This window comes from Pleurodeles waltl, chromosome 2_1 (assembly GCF_031143425.1).
Source record: "Pleurodeles waltl isolate 20211129_DDA chromosome 2_1, aPleWal1.hap1.20221129, whole genome shotgun sequence".
Classification (NCBI taxonomy): domain Eukaryota; kingdom Metazoa; phylum Chordata; class Amphibia; order Caudata; family Salamandridae; genus Pleurodeles; species Pleurodeles waltl.
The window spans coordinates 779,917,271-779,933,645 of NC_090438.1; the positions used below are offsets into that span (position 1 = coordinate 779,917,271).

The window sequence follows — 16,375 nt, forward strand, 5'->3', positions numbered from 1 at the left end:
GCCAGGTGTTACAACTCCTGCCTGGGGGAGGTGTTAGCATCTCCACCCAGTGCAGGCTTTGTTACTGGCCTCAGAGTGACAAAGGCACTCTCCCCATGGGGCCAGCAACATGTCTCTAGTGTGGCAGGCTGCTGGAACTAGTCAGCCTACACAGACAGCCGGTTAAGTTTCAGGGGGCACCTCTAAGGTGCCCTCTGTGGTGTATTTTACAATAAAATGTACACGGGCATCAGTGTGCATTTATTGTGCTGAGAAGTTTGATACCAAACTTCCCAGTTTTCAGTGTAGCCATTATGGTGCTGTGGAGTTCGTGTAAGACAGACTCCCAGACCATATACTCTTATGGCTACCCTGCACTTACAATGTCTAAGGTTTTGCTTAGACACTGTAGGGGCACAGTGCTCATGCACTGGTACCCTCACCTATGGTATAGTGCACCCTGCCTTAGGGCTGTAAGGCCTGCTAGAGGGGTGTCTTACCTATACTGCATAGGCAGTGAGAGGCTGGCATGGCACCCTGAGGGGAGTGCCATGTCGACTTACTCATTTTGTTCTCACTAGCACACACAGGCTTGTAAGCAGTGTGTCTGTGCTGAGTGAGGGGTCTCTAGGGTGGCATAATACATGCTGCAGCCCTTAGAGACCTTCCCTGGCATCAGGGCCCTTGGTACCAGAGGGACCAGTTACAAGGGACTTATCTGGATGCCAGGGTGTGCCAATTGTGGAAACAATGGTACATTTTAGGTGAAAGAACACTGGTGCTGGGGCCTGGTTAGCAGGGTCCCAGCACACTTCTCAGTCAAGTCAGCATCAGTATCAGGCAAAAAGTGGGGGGTAACTGCAACAGGGAGCCATTTCTTTACAACTTCTGTCTGGACAGTCCGGTCCATCAGGACAGCTACTTTGGTCATTCGGTCCTGCAGGACTTCCTATTATGATCTTGGTTCGCAGCCCACCACCAAGGATAGCACTGCTTGGGTATGTATTCTAAGGTAAGGAATCTGCAACTAGAAGTCTCTATCAGATGTACAAGTTACTTACCTTCGGTAACAAAATATTTGGTAGAGACATATTCCAGTTGCAGATTCCTTACCGCCCACCCATCCATGTTTGCAAACTGATTTCTAGGGACAGGGATTCCCCCTTTCAGGTCCTTAGCTCTGGTGCACCAATCTCAGTGATCTTAGGGGCTCTGCGCTTTGGGGTTGAAAATAGTTAAAAGAAACTGATGTCACTGCGCGAAGGCGGCATCTCTATACTACTCCCAACGTCATCACAGCGACGACGCCCGCGGAGTCGACCGACGCCACCTACCAACGTGCAAGGGTATTGCTTGATGAAAAATCTCCGATCCAGTCTGACGCCTGGGGGAAATTCTAAGGTAAGGAATCTGCAAATAGAATATGCCTCTACCAGATATTTCGTTACCGAAGGTAAGTAACTTGTACTTTAATGCTCGTTAGTCATGCTTCTGGCTTTCATTTAATGCCATAAGTAACCTTAGGTCTTCTCTTTGCTGAGCTGATACTGGCAGTCACCCACCACTCTGCGCAACATTAACTTGTTAGTTCAGAAACTTCATGCCTTAACTAGAGTTTGAACATTAGTATTTGTATTTTCTTCCTTAAGTGCTTTGTGCAAATGACTAAGGTTCGGCTTATATATTCATAAAACTGGTTGTTCCAAAATGATATGATTAGAACCATTTGAAGAAACCAATCCTGTATTTTAACATTTATTTTTTTTGGTTTACTGTAGGATTTGCTTCCCCTAAAACCTCTGCTGTGTCATCCTCATTACCTCTGACAAACACTTTGACTCTTACGAGACCTGGAATAAGCACTTTTTCCACTGGTGGAATGACATTTGGCGAAACCTCTAAACAGGACACGCTTTGGCAGTGTGATACCTGCCTTGTACAAAACAAGACCACAGAAAATAAATGCAAAGCTTGCTCAGCTGCTAAAGCACCTACGCTAGATGCTGCCAAGCAAACTGTGACCTCGACTCCTAGCAGCACAACAAAAACCACAATAGCGCCTTCTGGGTTTGGAGACAAATTTAAACCAGCGGCTGGAGTATGGGATTGTGACACGTGTTTGGTACAGAACAAACCAGAAATGACTAAGTGTGTGGCCTGTGAAACACCAAAGCCTGGGACCGGTGTAAAACCTGCCCTTACATTATCAGCACACACCAAGGCCGTGGTGGCAGTGACTGCTTCACCCAGCAGCTTCCCTCCACACACAAACCTGCTTGGTTTCGGAGACAAATTCAAAAGACCCCCAGGTTCTTGGGACTGTACTGTGTGCCTTGTGCAGAATAAGGCTGAAGATAGCAAGTGTGTATCCTGTCTTTCCCAAAAGCCAGGTAAACCTCTCACTCATGTCCTTTTCTTTGTCCTGATCTTTCTTTGATAAATGCATGTTTAGTCTGTTGGTCTCCCAAATAAGCAGATATAAAGGCTCAAATCATGTATGTTATACAGATCCAGAATAATTTCCTCCAGAAAATCCTTAATGGTGATACTTTGTGTGAGGCATCTTTTATACTCTTGGACTGCTTCCTTGAAGTAGTTGGTATTTTGACTTGCAGAGGTAATCTTGCATTTGTGGCCTTGTTAGGGTTTTATAATTTAAAATGTATTACACGTTGCCCACACTTGAAGGAAAAGTGTATTTTGTGAACCCTAGACATTTTGAGTCGACAGATTATCTAGGAGTCATTGATTTTGAGTTCACCTTCAAAGATGGTCATGCACTATAGCATTGAGCATTGTTCTCTAGGTTTAGCTTTGGTTAAATGCCAATTCTTTCAGAGAAACCATCTCAGAGTAGTTCTGTTTTTTAGTCTCAATTTGTCATCTGACATTGGTGGGGGAATTATAAACTGAATTTGTAATAACGCCAAAGTGTACAGTTAATAAAGAGCCTGAAAACCATCTGATTCTCCCCCTCCCACACACACACACACTCTCTCTCCACCACTCCCCCCTCTCTACGAGTTTGTAGCATGTTGCTGCCATTGAACTTCCTAGATATTCAAGTTCCTGCATTTTTCCTTCGTAAAAAAACATTTAAAATGTTTTTTGTTGTGGGTACTAAAAGGTCTCTTTTTAGATGAACATCTGTTTAAAAAAGTTACACACAGCCTGAAAATCGTTTCAGGTTTATTAAAGCTTCACTTGAAGGTGAGGTGCAGGTTTTAAAATATGGTGTTTTGGGGTGGTTTGACAGACGGCCTCATATACCGGCTGACCTCCATATCTACTGTTTTAATGATATTGTAGTCCCCACAAATAGCCTAATGCTCTTAATTGTTGGTGGTGGATGTGCAAATACAATTATTTAAAGGGTTAAATGCTGCATTTTAAGGGCTTGGAGAGGGGCCTCCTCCAATGAGTTATTGCTGCAATAGGACATACAGTTTATAAAACAACATATAGATTTCTCCTTTTATGTTAATGGTAAAATAATTGTCTGTTGGAATTTATGGTTTGACTTTGTTTTATTGAAATGTCAGGAAAGTACAGTTATAACCACCTACAACCATTGGCCGGTGGGGAGCAATGACACGCAAATGTGGGATCAATGAGTCAAAAACAGTAACCTCTCAATTACCAACCCCTTCTTCTACCCTCCCTCCCAGGGTACTCAATATGCATGTAGTCTTAGGAATCCACTGAGGCATGGTAAATGCCTGTTGCGAGATTTCCGGTGCATCAGAACTTTACGAGGATGTGTCGGAGTCAGAGCAATCTTAAGTATTTGGGGCATTTGACTTCTCTGAATTCCTTTGACAACAGAGTGATTAATGGTTTCTACAGTTCCCTTTGAGTCGCCCTGAGACATCAGCACCAGGGTCAGCTTCTCCATCCCTAGGACATGCCAGAGTTGACGGAGCCAGGCCAGGTGCAAAGGTATTTTATCAGTCCCCCAGTGTGCGACAGTTATTTGATGTGTGTGCCTGTCTGCTGGCCCTTGCTTGGTTTAAGTGGGGGAGTGAGAGTGTTTGGGAGGCCAAAAATCGTATAAGCTAAAAAAAACAAGGTAGTGTCCTATCCAGGCTCTCATCTGTCAGAAAGGACTCCTTCCCACAAATGTGCAAACTTAAGGCAGTCCCAAAGTATGTGGAGCAAGGTCCCTGGCATGCCAGAGAGATGCTAGCAGGTCTGACTGCGAGTGTGGTTACCCTAATGAAGGTAAGGGGGTTGTGAGGTACCACAGGCCTCCAAATATAAAAATGTTACTAGACCTGCAGGTCAATTAACTTGAATAATGTAACTCGACCTAACTGTAATGTACTTGACCTCTAAACGAGTCTCATTGTGAGAGCCTAGGCAAATAGTTTGTAGTCGCCTTTTTCTTCATTTTCACATATGACTGCACCTTCAAATATGTAAGCTCAGCTTTTCTGTAGTACAAAAAACTTCTTGTTTGATTAAGTAGACTCAGGTTTGCTCCATGTATCACTAGAATCTAGCCCACATATACGGGGCTCACGTCCCATGACTTGCTTTTAGTTTTCTAATAGAATTGACATCACGGCAGAAGTGTTTGTTTAAACACTCACTTTTGATAGATATATTACTAAACCATGATGTGGTAGCATACTGAATCTAGACACAGTAAATTTCCAAGAAATGTTCAAACGTCTCTCCACTAACTTGCATTTTAACTGATAAAAATAATGTAGTGTCATAACAATCTGTGAAAAGTGGGTTTCATAAGACATATCCTTTGCACATCAGCACATAAAGTATTCTGATTTGTGTTCATCCTATTAAAATCTTTTTTTCATCACACAAGTACAAACAAATGGGCTTTCAGCTACTAAATACATCTTCAAATGTTTGTACAGTTGACTTAGTAATTTAAAAGTTTTCAGAAAAAACTTCACACCCTATAGCCTTTTATTTCACAGTCTAACTAGCAGGTCAGACAATTCACCTTACAAACTCCTGGAACTGTGCAATCAGAAGAATTAATTGTAAAACAAACTGACTTGACCTCTGTCTGTGAACACAGAGCAAGTGTGACATAGAAGAACAAGATTGTAGGAAGTTGGCTCTGTATGTGCTATTTCAAAGTAAGGAATAGCATGCACAGAGTCCAAGGGTTCCCCTTAGAGGTAAAATAGTGGTAAAAATAGATAATACTAATGCTCTATTTTGTGGTAGTGTGGTCGAGCAGTAGGCTTATCCAAGGAGTAGTGTTAAGCATTTGTTGTACATACACATAGACAATAAATGAGGTACACACACTCAGAGACAAATCCAGCCAATAGGTTTTGTTATAGAAAAATATCTTTTCTTAGTTTATTTTAAGAACCACAGGTTCAAATTTAACATGTAATATCTTGTTTGAAAGGTATTGCAGGTAAGTACATTAGGAACTTTGAATCATTTCAATTGCATGTATACTTTTCAAGTTATTGACAAATAGCTACTTTAAAAGTGGACACTTTGTGCAATTTTCACAGTTCCTGGGGGAGGTAAGTTTTTGTTAGTTTTACCAGGTAAGTAAGACACTTACAGGGTTCAGTTCTTGGTCCAAGGTAGCCCACCGTTGGGGGTTCCGAGCAACCCCAAAGTCACCACACCAGCAGTTCAGGGCCGGTCAGGTGCAGAGTTCAAAGTGGTGCCCAAAACGCATAGGCTAGAATGGAGAGAAGGGGGTGCCCCGGTTCCGGTCTGCTTGCAGGTAAGTACCCGCGTCTTCAGAGGGCAGACCAGGGGGGTTTTGTAGGGCACCGGGGGGGACACAAGCCCACACAGAAATTTCACCCTCAGCGGCGCGGGGGCGGCTGGGTGCAGTGTTAGAACAAGCGTCGGGTTCGCAATGGAAGTCAATGAGAGATCAAGGGATCTCTTCAGCGCTGCAGGCAGGCAAGGGGGGGCTTCCTCGGGGAAACCTCCACTTGGGCAAGGGAGAGGGACTCCTGGGGGTCACTTCTGCAGTGAAAGTCCGGTCCTTCAGGTCCTGGGGGCTGCGGGTGCAGGGTCTTTTCCAGGCGTCGGGACTTAGGTTTCAGAGAGTCGCGGTCAGGGGAAGCCTCGGGATTCCCTCTGCAGGCGGCGCTGTGGGGGCTCAGGGGGGACAGGTTTTGGTACTCACAGTCGTAGAGTAGTCCGGGGGTCCTCCCTGAGGTGTTGGTTCTCCACCAGCCGAGTCGGGGTCGCCGGGTGCAGTGTTGCAAGTCTCACGCTTCTTGCGGGGAGATTGCAGGGTTCTTTCAAGCTGCTCCTTTGGATAAAGTTGCATTCTTTTTGGAGCAGGTCCGCTGTCCTCGGGAGTTTCTTGTCGTCGTCGAAGCAGGGCAGTCCTCAGAGGATTCAGAGGTCGCTGGTCCCTTTGGAAGGCGTCGCTGGAGCAGAGTTCTTTGGAAGGCAGGAGACAGGCCGGTGAGTTTCTGGAGCCAAGGCAGTTGTTGTCTTCTGGTCTTCCTCTGCAGGGGTTTTCAGCTAGGCAGTCCTTCTTCTTGTTGTTGCAGGAATCTAATTTTCTAGGGTTCAGGGAAGCCCTTAAATACTAAATTTAAGGGCGTGTTTAGGTCTGGGGGGTTAGTAGCCAATGGCTACTAGCCCTGAGGGTGGGTACACCCTCTTTGTGCCTCCTCCCAAGGGGAGGGGGTCACAATCCTAACCCTATTGGGGGAATCCTCCATCTGCAAGATGGAGGATTTCTAAAAGTTAGAGTCACTTCAGCTCAGGACACCTTAGGGGCTGTCCTGACTGGCCAGTGACTCCTCCTTGTTGCTTTCTTTGTTCCCTCCAGCCTTGCCGCCAAAAGTGGGGGCCGTGGCCGGAGGGGGCGGGCAACTCCACTAAGCTGGAGTGCCCTGCTGGGCTGTGACAAAGGGGTGAGCCTTTGAGGCTCACCGCCAGGTGTCACAGCTCCTGCCTGGGGGAGGTGTTAGCATCTCCACCCAGTGCAGGCTTTGTTACTGGCCTCAGAGTGACAAAGGCACTCTCTCCATGGGGCCAGCAACATGTCTCTGGTGTGGCAGGCTGCTGGAACTAGTCAGCCTACACAGACAGTCGGTTAAGTTTCAGGGGGCACCTCTAAGGTGCCCTCTGGGGTGTATTTTGCAATAAAATGTACACTGGCATCAGTGTGCATTTATTGTGCTGAGAAGTTTGATACCAAACTTCCCAGTTTTCAGTGTAGCCATTATGGTGCTGTGGAGTTCGTGTAAAACAGACTCCCAGACCATATACTCTTATGGCTACCCTGCACTTACAATGTCTAAGGTTTTGTTTAGACACTGTAGGGGTACCATGCTCATGCACTGGTACCCTCACCTATGGTATAGTGCACCCTGCCTTAGGGCTGTAAGGCCTGCTAGAGGGGTGTCTTACCTATACTGCATAGGCAGTGAGAGGCTGGCATGGCACCCTGAGGGGGGTGCCATGTCGACTTACTCGTTTTGTCCTCACTAGCCCACACAAGCTGGCAAGCAGTGTGTCTGTGCTGAGTGAGGGGTCTCCAGGGTGGCATAAGACATGCTGCAGCCCTTAGAGACCTTCCTTGGCATCAGGGCCCTTGGTACTAGAAGTACCAGTTACAAGGGACTTATCTGGATGCCAGGGTCTGCCAATTGTGGATACAAAAGTACAGGTTAGGGAAAGAACACTGGTGCTGGGGCCTGGTTAGCAGGCCTCAGCACACTTTCAATTGTAAGCATAGCATCAGCAAAGGCAAAAAGTCAGGGGGCAACCATGCCAAGGAGGCATTTCCTTACAAAGATTTTAAAAGTATTTTATTACTCCTCCACTTTCAGACCGAACAGAACACCTGTTATTTGTCAACTAGCCAAAAGGGGCGAGTTAGTCCTAAAAATAGCTAGACTTGATGAAAAATTACTCACCATAGTGAGTGGTCGATTCTATTTTTCAAGCCCTTTACCAATATGTTATGATTATACTATCTGTCTCTGTGCTGGCCGTGTTGCGTTATAATGTGGTGACCCCAGTAGTGTATTTCAGTCCACTCCTTCGGGGAAAGCTGTCTGCCTAATTTGAGTTCACAACACGTTAGGCCAGGAGATGAGGAATACAAGAATAGGCCATAGAGGTCTGTAATCAATCTTATCAGTTTTAGTCACTAGCTATTTCTTGAATGTCAGGGGTCGGCATGCCCCAGCACGTATGGAGTGATAATTGAGCCAGTGTTGGACCTGCAGGTATCTAATCTCCGGGGATGTGTGACTGTCTCAGCTGTTCAAAAGGGATAAGACCCTTCTTGTTGAAGAGGTGGCCAAGTGAGGGGCGGGCTGCATCGTAGGAGGAAGGTTGTAGAGTGCCACCACAGGGATACCCAGAAGTCAGGAGTACCTACACTAGAGGACCCGGATGCAGAGGGGAGAAGGTACTCTCTAAAGTCTGACATCTGGGATTGTCCAGCTGCTGTCGTAACCTGTGGACATGGCCAGTGGAACCCAGGGGCAGATTCCGGACTAGGAGGACCTGAAAAGTAAGGGGACATAGTCCCAGCACCCCTGGAAGTCCCCAGGTGGTGGAGATGGCAATGCCCCTCCTCCTAGAGGTGAAGTTCTTGCAAGTCGCTGGAGGAAAACGTCCAGCTGCCGGGTTCAGGAGCTGTAGAATGTTCCAGGAGTCACCTACAAGATGTCCCTCAACAGTCGCCAGATTGCAGGAGGGTCAGTAACCAGCCTTGACATCAACAAGCACTGGCAAATGCAAGAAGGAGCATAAGATGTATTTGCAGAGTTTTAGGGCCCAGCAAGGTCCAGGAAACTGTACCCTTGAGGGGCAGTCAGGGCTGGCCCTCAGCACGCAGGAAAGCCAGGAGAAGTTGTTGGAGCCCCCACGAGTGATCCAGAGGCGATGGACACAGAGTCACAAGGAGGCCTCCGCAGTACAACAAAACAGAAGTCCCACGTCGCATGAGTTGCAGGACAGGGGCTGATCTTTGAGTTGCAGAGTGCTGGAGGCGGGGGCTTCTTGGCACCTGAAGATCTCCTGGAGGAAGAGTCAACAAGCCTTGGCAAGAGCAACAGTTGCAGTGCACAGCGTTTCCAGCCCAGTGGCACGAGCAGGGGCCCCCACACACTCCCAAGTTGGTCAGAAGACAGACAGGACTCCGAGGAAGTCACAAACCCACCACCTGTGATGCAGTCTCTTTTGCTGTCTGTGAGACAGCAGTCCCCACCAGCCAGTCGTGTCGTCTTGAGGTGCCTGCGTATGCAGGGGAGTGACTCCTTCTTTTCAAGGAAGATTCCTCCGTGCTTCCAGCTGCAAGCAGACACCCTGTGACCCTGGGGGATGTTAAGCCTTGAATGTTCAATATTGCTGCAGGATTCAAAGAAACAATGTTGCAATGGGAGCCTTTTCACCAGAAGCAGACATGTTTCGGTTGCAAAGCAGACCAGCAGCAGTTCCAGAGACCAGGAGCAGAAGATGTCTTGCAGAGACTTCCTTTTAGAGTCTTGCTCAACGAATCTGAGGACCCACTCTCGCAAGAGCCTTTAAGTAACCCTTAAAGCGGGTTGATCACTCTGAAATGACCCACCTATCAGAGGGGGTAAGGGGTGTCATCTACCTGGCCTAATCAGTCAGATGCTCCTATGGGCCTCCTTCATCTTGTTTCCAAGATGACAGAATCAACCAGTCACCTGGCAGAGCTTTGTGCTCCACCCTAGGGAAGGAGCTGGACAGGGTGGTGGTCACTCCCTGTCCTTTGTGCAGTTTCGTGCCAGAGCTGGAACCAGGGGTTCCTGAACTGGTGCAAACCGGATTATGCAAGGAGGGCACCAGACATGCCCTTCAAGGCAGTCTGCTGGCGCTCAGAGGCCACCCCTGCCCTTAGATACCTTATACGCTGGGGAGGTAGTCACGCCTCTCCTGTGCAAGAAATCCTTTGCTCTGCCCGAGCCAGGCTTACCAGCAGGAGGGCAGAACTGTGTCAGGGGTTGGCAGCACCGTGGACTGGCAGCCAAGCCCTGTCAGGCTGCACAGGCAGAACTGGGGAATTCTCTAAGGAACCCCCCGAGTACAGGAGATGATGCAACTAGCACTGGGGAATCGGCACAGTTTTATGATTTCAACATGCTTGAGACCAAACATGCCTAGGTTCAGAGAAGCCATTATGTAGTAGGACCGCTCGTGTAGACCAGTGTCCACTACATACCTTATGATGGCTTCCCTGCACTTATAAAGCCCATGGAATGGAGTCTGGGGTTTGTAGGTGTACCATGGTCATGTAAGAGTACCCTCACACTTTGGGACAGGCACCCTGCCCTTGGCTAAAGGACCTAACAGAGAGATGACTTGGTGTCCTATTGCAGTGACCGCAATATAAGGCAAGCCTTATATCTGTGGTGAAAGGGCGCATGCACCATTTCACATAGGTTGCAATGGCAGACCTGCAGACACAGTTTGCATGGGCTCCCATGGGTGGCACATTATATGCTGCTATCCATGGGGACACCTTGTGTACCAGTGCCCTGGATATCTAAGTACCATATACTGAGGACCTAGATAGGTGCACCAGTATGCCAATTGTGGGGGTAAAAACTTACCAAGCAACCAAATTTAGAGGAGAAAGCACAGTCACTGTGGTCCTGGTTACCAGGATCCCAGTGAACAAAAGTCTAAACACACTGACATCCGGCAAAAAGTGGGGGAAACTAATTAGAAATATGACACTTTCCTACAGAGGGTTCCCTCTGAACAGAAAATGAGGTGAAACGGGTGTCCCGTGAGTAGGAGACACAATGCTCCCAGAGAAAGGAGGTCATGGGACCGGAAGCTCTAACTTTCTGCATGGTCAGTGCTCATATACCATGATAAAGCATCAGGGTATGTCCTCTAAACTGTCCTCTCTTGCCTTTTTTAGGATTTGCTCCTTCAGGGAAACTTGTGGACGCATACTAATATGTCTGCTGGGCAGACACTCTCGGGTCTAGGGAGGCCCACTCTGCATGAACGGTCCAGCTGTATTTTTGAGCCAGCGGGCAGGTCCATGATCTGAGCGAAGAAGGCCTGTACATAGGCTCCACATCACCTTCTTCAGCTGTGGTCCGGACTCCTCTGATAAGCATGTTATTTCATCTAGATCTGTTTGCCTCTTCTGCATGTTCCTGCAGGTCAGTTTGTTGCTCTTTGAGGCGGATGACTTCTTGTTGGAGTTGTTAAGAGTTCCTTCCGTCAGTGTGTCTCGTGGTCCTCGAGTGCCAAGACCCTGTCTCCAGGTTGTGCCACGTCTCTACATACAACCTTCAAATCCTGGGAGAGATCGCTCTTAACAGTTTGGAGGTCAACTTTGAGGGACGCAGATAGTGCTATAGGCAGGAGCGAGTAACTGGGTTCTTGGTGTCTTCACCTTTGGAGGTCTTGTCTTGGCTGATGAGTGGCGGGGGAGGTGCCTGAGCCCCGGACTATTCCAACAGCATGTCCCTGAGAGTGCCATGTTTTTTGTTCCTTGGATCTGACATCACAATGGGCAGCTCGGGAATCCCCAGCACGGCTGGATGTATCAGTCCTATGATGAGATAGCTCCTCTGTCCCATCTTACCCTCTGTAGTATGGTTGTTTAAACAATGTTTCACACTTTGGTAATGCTATCTAGTATGATGCAGCGGGTCTCTCTGCTCCACTTTCCAGCTTCAGCCTGGACTTCAAATGTGGGTCCCCGGAAGTCCCCTTCTCTCTGCTGCGCCTCTCAAAGTGCACTGGACCTTCCAGTTGCTTATGGGAAACTTCTGCTAGTCTTCAAGTGGGTGCAGTAGGTTGGGTCCCTCCTCGACAATCAGGGAAAATGTATGGCTGCCTTGCACTGTCAGATTGTTCAGGTTGTTAGTCCCAGCTTTATGGCTTTTCCCCACGCTAGGGGGTGCGAGCACTGTCACCCACACAGCAGCCCTCCCCCTCTGTTGGGTGCTGCGATCCTTGTGGCCCACTGTCCCAGACCAAGCTGCCTTCCCCCCCCCCCCCCCCCCAAGTTCCCAACTGTGCTATGCCTGCTGTACGCTGAGTCTAAGTGTTGCATTCATGTCCCTCATTCCTTGGGTAGCGGCCTGGGTCCCAGACCCGCGTGATGGATGGTGAGGGTCCTATCTCCCATGGCCAGTTTATCATCAGGCCCCACGCAGTGCATGGAGGTGGTACCCTGGGGTGAGCGCAGGTAAGGGGGAAAGCCGCATGAATGCTATTGTAGGACTGGGGGAGGGCAGCTGCCTATCTTCTGCCCTCTCCCTGACCCCAGGGCAACCTGTTCTCCTGCTAAATTAGGCTTGTGCAAGAAGGGAGGGGGAGCGGGGGGTGGCACAGCACAGCTGAGCCCCTGCCTGGTGATCTGTGGGGTTGGCCTGCTGGCTGTCCAGTGGGTGGTTCTTCGATGGTGGGAAGGCCTCCCAGCTGAGCGATGTTCAGAACTGGTGAGAGACTGCAGGCCCTCTCGGCCATACTGGTCTGGTTTCTTCTTGGGGTTCACAGCTCCTGCGGCGCTTGGGCCCAAAGCACCCGCCGCCTTTACTTTAGGTGCAGTCGCCTCTTGGTCCTTCTGCACGCCATGGCTCAGTGTCCCTAGAGCTCCAGTCTCTGCCGACGGCTCTGCTCTAGGGGTAGTGTGTGTTTAGCCTGCTTTGGGTTTCTTTTGGGCACTGTATGGGGAACCGCTTACACGAGGCAGCGTCGGGGGATAGGACAGAAATTCCGTCTCATGCTCTTGCCATCTTGGCAACACCCCCCGTCTGTTGGAATTTAAAGCACATTAGACATGATTGTAAAATTGTGACTTTTTAAAAAATGTAAGCATGTTGATGAAACATTAGTCTGCACTGATTTTGTAAATGGCCATTAACAGACATGCACAGCCTGCACACATTCATGAAGGTTTTAAATATTCTGTTACAGTTCCCTCCAATCCCTTCTGCACTGTGGCAAGCTTCCCCAATTGCTTGGTGCAGTTTGGGCTTAGTATAACTTTTTGAGATCTTTCTTAGTGTCACAGTTGTCTGGAATACATATTGTTACCAGTACTTTCAAATTTAAACAGAGCAGGGTTTGGCTTCACCCAGAGGAGTATTGTTAATTTTTTGGGTCTTCAATGCTGATTTTTCATTGTGAATAGACCAAGGGTTAATTCATATGGTAAAATCTAATGAATGAAAAATTGGTATATAGGAAACTTGAACATTTTTGGAATGTTTCGAATATAGTGAGTTTCTGAAAAGTGGTGATTAGTACAACTCTTAATTTGGGTTACCTGTAATACTTTGTAATTTTAGAGGGCATTTTGCAAAATGTCCTTTTTTCCACACTGGCTTACATTTAGAAGCCAAAAATGGAGATAAATTAATAACCAATGTTCTACTATTCTGTTTCCCCATATCTCCCAATAAAAACGGATCTCTGACCCTCCTCAGTCACCCACGATAGGAGAGTCTCCCAAAACGCAACTAGGAAACATTAGAATTTATTCCTACAAATTTTTAGTCAGTGTGATAAGCTCCTGTATTTGTGTAAAATCATGGCTGAGACCCAGATACCTACCAACCCCAGACATATGTAAACACTAGGCACCAGGGAGAGTCCAGGGTGGCGTGATATGGGCAAATTCCACTTGCCCTGAAAATGTCAAACTTAAGCTGAAATTTCAGGTTTTTCTCCTTTTTTTTTTTTTCTCTTGCGGAAAGCTTAAGACACTGCAGGGATCTACACAGTTCCTAGCACCCACATTCCCACACTCCGATATCTCCTGCTATAGACAGTGCCTTACTTATGCAGCTTGGCTGACCACCCACAATAGGAACCAGTTCAAACTTTGGCCATATGAAGTCTGTGTACTATCAATGTGGTTTACGTATGGTGACTGGTTAGGTCCATTATAGTTCCAGGCAGTAGGCTCACCCATACTTGTGAGGTGGTGTTTTCATCAGGAGAAGTATGGAAATGCAGGTTTAGGCTTTAGTCGTTCTCTGTATGGTATTGAACTTTTCTGTCATACAAAGGTGTGAAATTTGAACTTTCACCCATACTATGACAATCACGGTGCAGTCGGAGTAAGAAAGTGTTCATGGGGTCTTCAAGGCATACCACCCAGGATTCTCAAAAATGTCTACATTTCAGAAATGTCAAGGGTTGATTGGCTTGCCTAGGTCCTGGCTGTCCCTGGGCCCAATACTGCAGTGTCGTCCTACATGAAGGTATCGGCTGCATTTGTATTTAGTGCCCTACTTGTCTCCCCCACATACAGAAAGGACGTACATACCAGTATAATTGGAGACAAGAGGATGAATCATGTAACATTACTCATTGATGAGCAACATACATCAGAGATATTTTCCCCACCTAATTATTTTGTTTTGTTCTCTAGAATTTGGGATAAAACGATTGTGTACGAAGTGAAACCCTAACGCACAGTGGGCATGTCATTATCTGATCCTCCAATCTAGCACTGTAGAACTTTTATCCGGGTTGTCTGCCAGTTTTATAGTCCATAAGTGAATACCTCAAGCATGGAGAATTTACATGGAGAAGTGTTTGCATGGTTAGAGAGGTGTGTGATATGACCTATATGAGTAGTAGTGAAGGTATTTGCAATTCTACTTTGAATGTCTTGTGTAAACCGGAAATCTTTATGAAAAAAAATGTGACTTCTGCCCAGCAATGTGAATGCCAAAAAACAGTTGACAGCTTATAAATCAATATCCTTCCACTGTATTTCTGTCTGTCTAAGAATTTCTTGCTAGCAGTTTATTGCAATGTATCAATGACCTTTTAAGGAGCTTTTTACAAACAAGCTTGAGGGTAATACTTCTTTGCTATACTCAAGTATAGAAATTGTTTGCATGAAGATTATAAACTTTAGCAAAGAGTCATGGAGGAAGATCCTACGCAATGTGCTCATTAATTCATAATGTAAAAGGGCATCCAGCATAATTTATATTGGAGCCCATTTCAGTAAACGTTCTCAGCATGTGTATATAATCAGTCTTAGTCTTGCACAAGATCTCGTACCAAGTTTTCTTGCTTGGTATATAATGCCGGAGCTGCAGCCACCCCTTGAAAAGGATCAGAGATTCAACTGCACAATTCAATAATGGAATATAAATGTCAGGAAACTTGCGTTCCACTCTGGTTTCGAACTGTTGCTAGCGATTGTTCCCAAGTAGGCTATAAAGTCTGCCCAACAGTTTTATATTGGGATCACATAATTGAGCAGTCATGTTTTTTTTTTTCTAGCATGGCTTGTCCCACAGCATAAATCGTACCCCAAACCATATCTTTTCATTGTTTTCAGTAGGCTCCCTGGTCTCAAAAAAGAATGAGGAAATTATGAAGTGGTGTTGGTGATTTCAGGAAGTTGATAACAGCCTGAATATGGATTTGGATTGCTTATACCAGCCATTCATAACAGAAAATGCAGCTCCACCATGGACTTCAGCTTGAACGAGGCACCAATAGGTTTTTTCTTCAGTTGATCGTAGGAGAGCATGCTTGCCCTATAATGTTCCTTTATTTGCTGCGGTGGCAACATGAAGGAAGGCCTAGTAACATAAAAGAAGCCTTTGCAGACAGAAGCCTCCCCAAGCTTTCAAGTCTCAGAAAGCACAATCCGCTGTCGTCTGGCTCCATTATCCCCTCACACTGACTGGCAGGGTTGCAATCCAATCATTGAAGGGGAAGAGTCCTTGGCTAAGGGTTACCATGCTCTCTTTAGACTATAGTGCTTATTAATGATGTCACAATGACACCTGACTTTCATGTCCCACAAGGGCATACAGTCGGTCCTTTCCCACATTAAATGCCCCATCCCTGTTATTTAACCGGTGCCTGGCATGTCCCAAGCTAGCCTTGGAAATCTAGTAATTATTGGACCACATCAGGAGGCCATCTTGGCCACGTGGCCATTAATTGGAGTTTCAGGTACCCTTAGTAGCACTAATCCGATCTCCCTCCACTTCAGCGGTGGCTGGGGATGCCAGAAACCTTACGTAAGAAGTGCCTGTCTAAGGCTGATGTCCATGGAGCAGCAGTGGCTCAGAGGAGCAGCTGGAGGCACTTGACGTTCCCCTTCCATTTGAGGTAAGCCACATCTCTCACTAGTCACAATAAAGAACATCCTTACAGATAAAGTAAAAGCTTTCACTCTGTTTGGGGGCATACACTTGGTAGCTCTTTTCTGTCCTTCCTCCTCCAACTTTACATTTTAGGGAAAGGAGAGCCATTCTGGGTTCTGTGCCAGGTAATACCGCTTGAGGAAGTTCTCCAAAAAATTATCTGGACCGTTCATTAACCTGTTAGGTTTTGTTCATTAGATCTTCCAGTTGCACCACACAACATTGTGCTGACTACTTTTGTTCCTTGTCACCTTTAATGTATTGGGGCAGTTTTGGTGTTGTGTATACTC

At 46.9% G+C, this 16,375-nt stretch overlaps 1 protein-coding gene across 6 annotated transcripts in view; it reads left to right on the top strand.

Moving 5' to 3' along the window:
• Nucleotides 1-16,375, top strand: part of NUP153 (nucleoporin 153) — a 630,217-nt gene that overhangs the window by 462,813 nt on the left and 151,029 nt on the right. For all 6 annotated transcript variants that reach the window (XM_069218389.1, XM_069218381.1, XM_069218361.1 and 3 more), the window contains one exon: nucleotides 1,758-2,369. In XM_069218389.1, coding sequence (XP_069074490.1) covers nucleotides 1,758-2,369 — 612 coding nt within the window. The remainder of the gene's footprint in view (nucleotides 1-1,757; nucleotides 2,370-16,375) is intronic.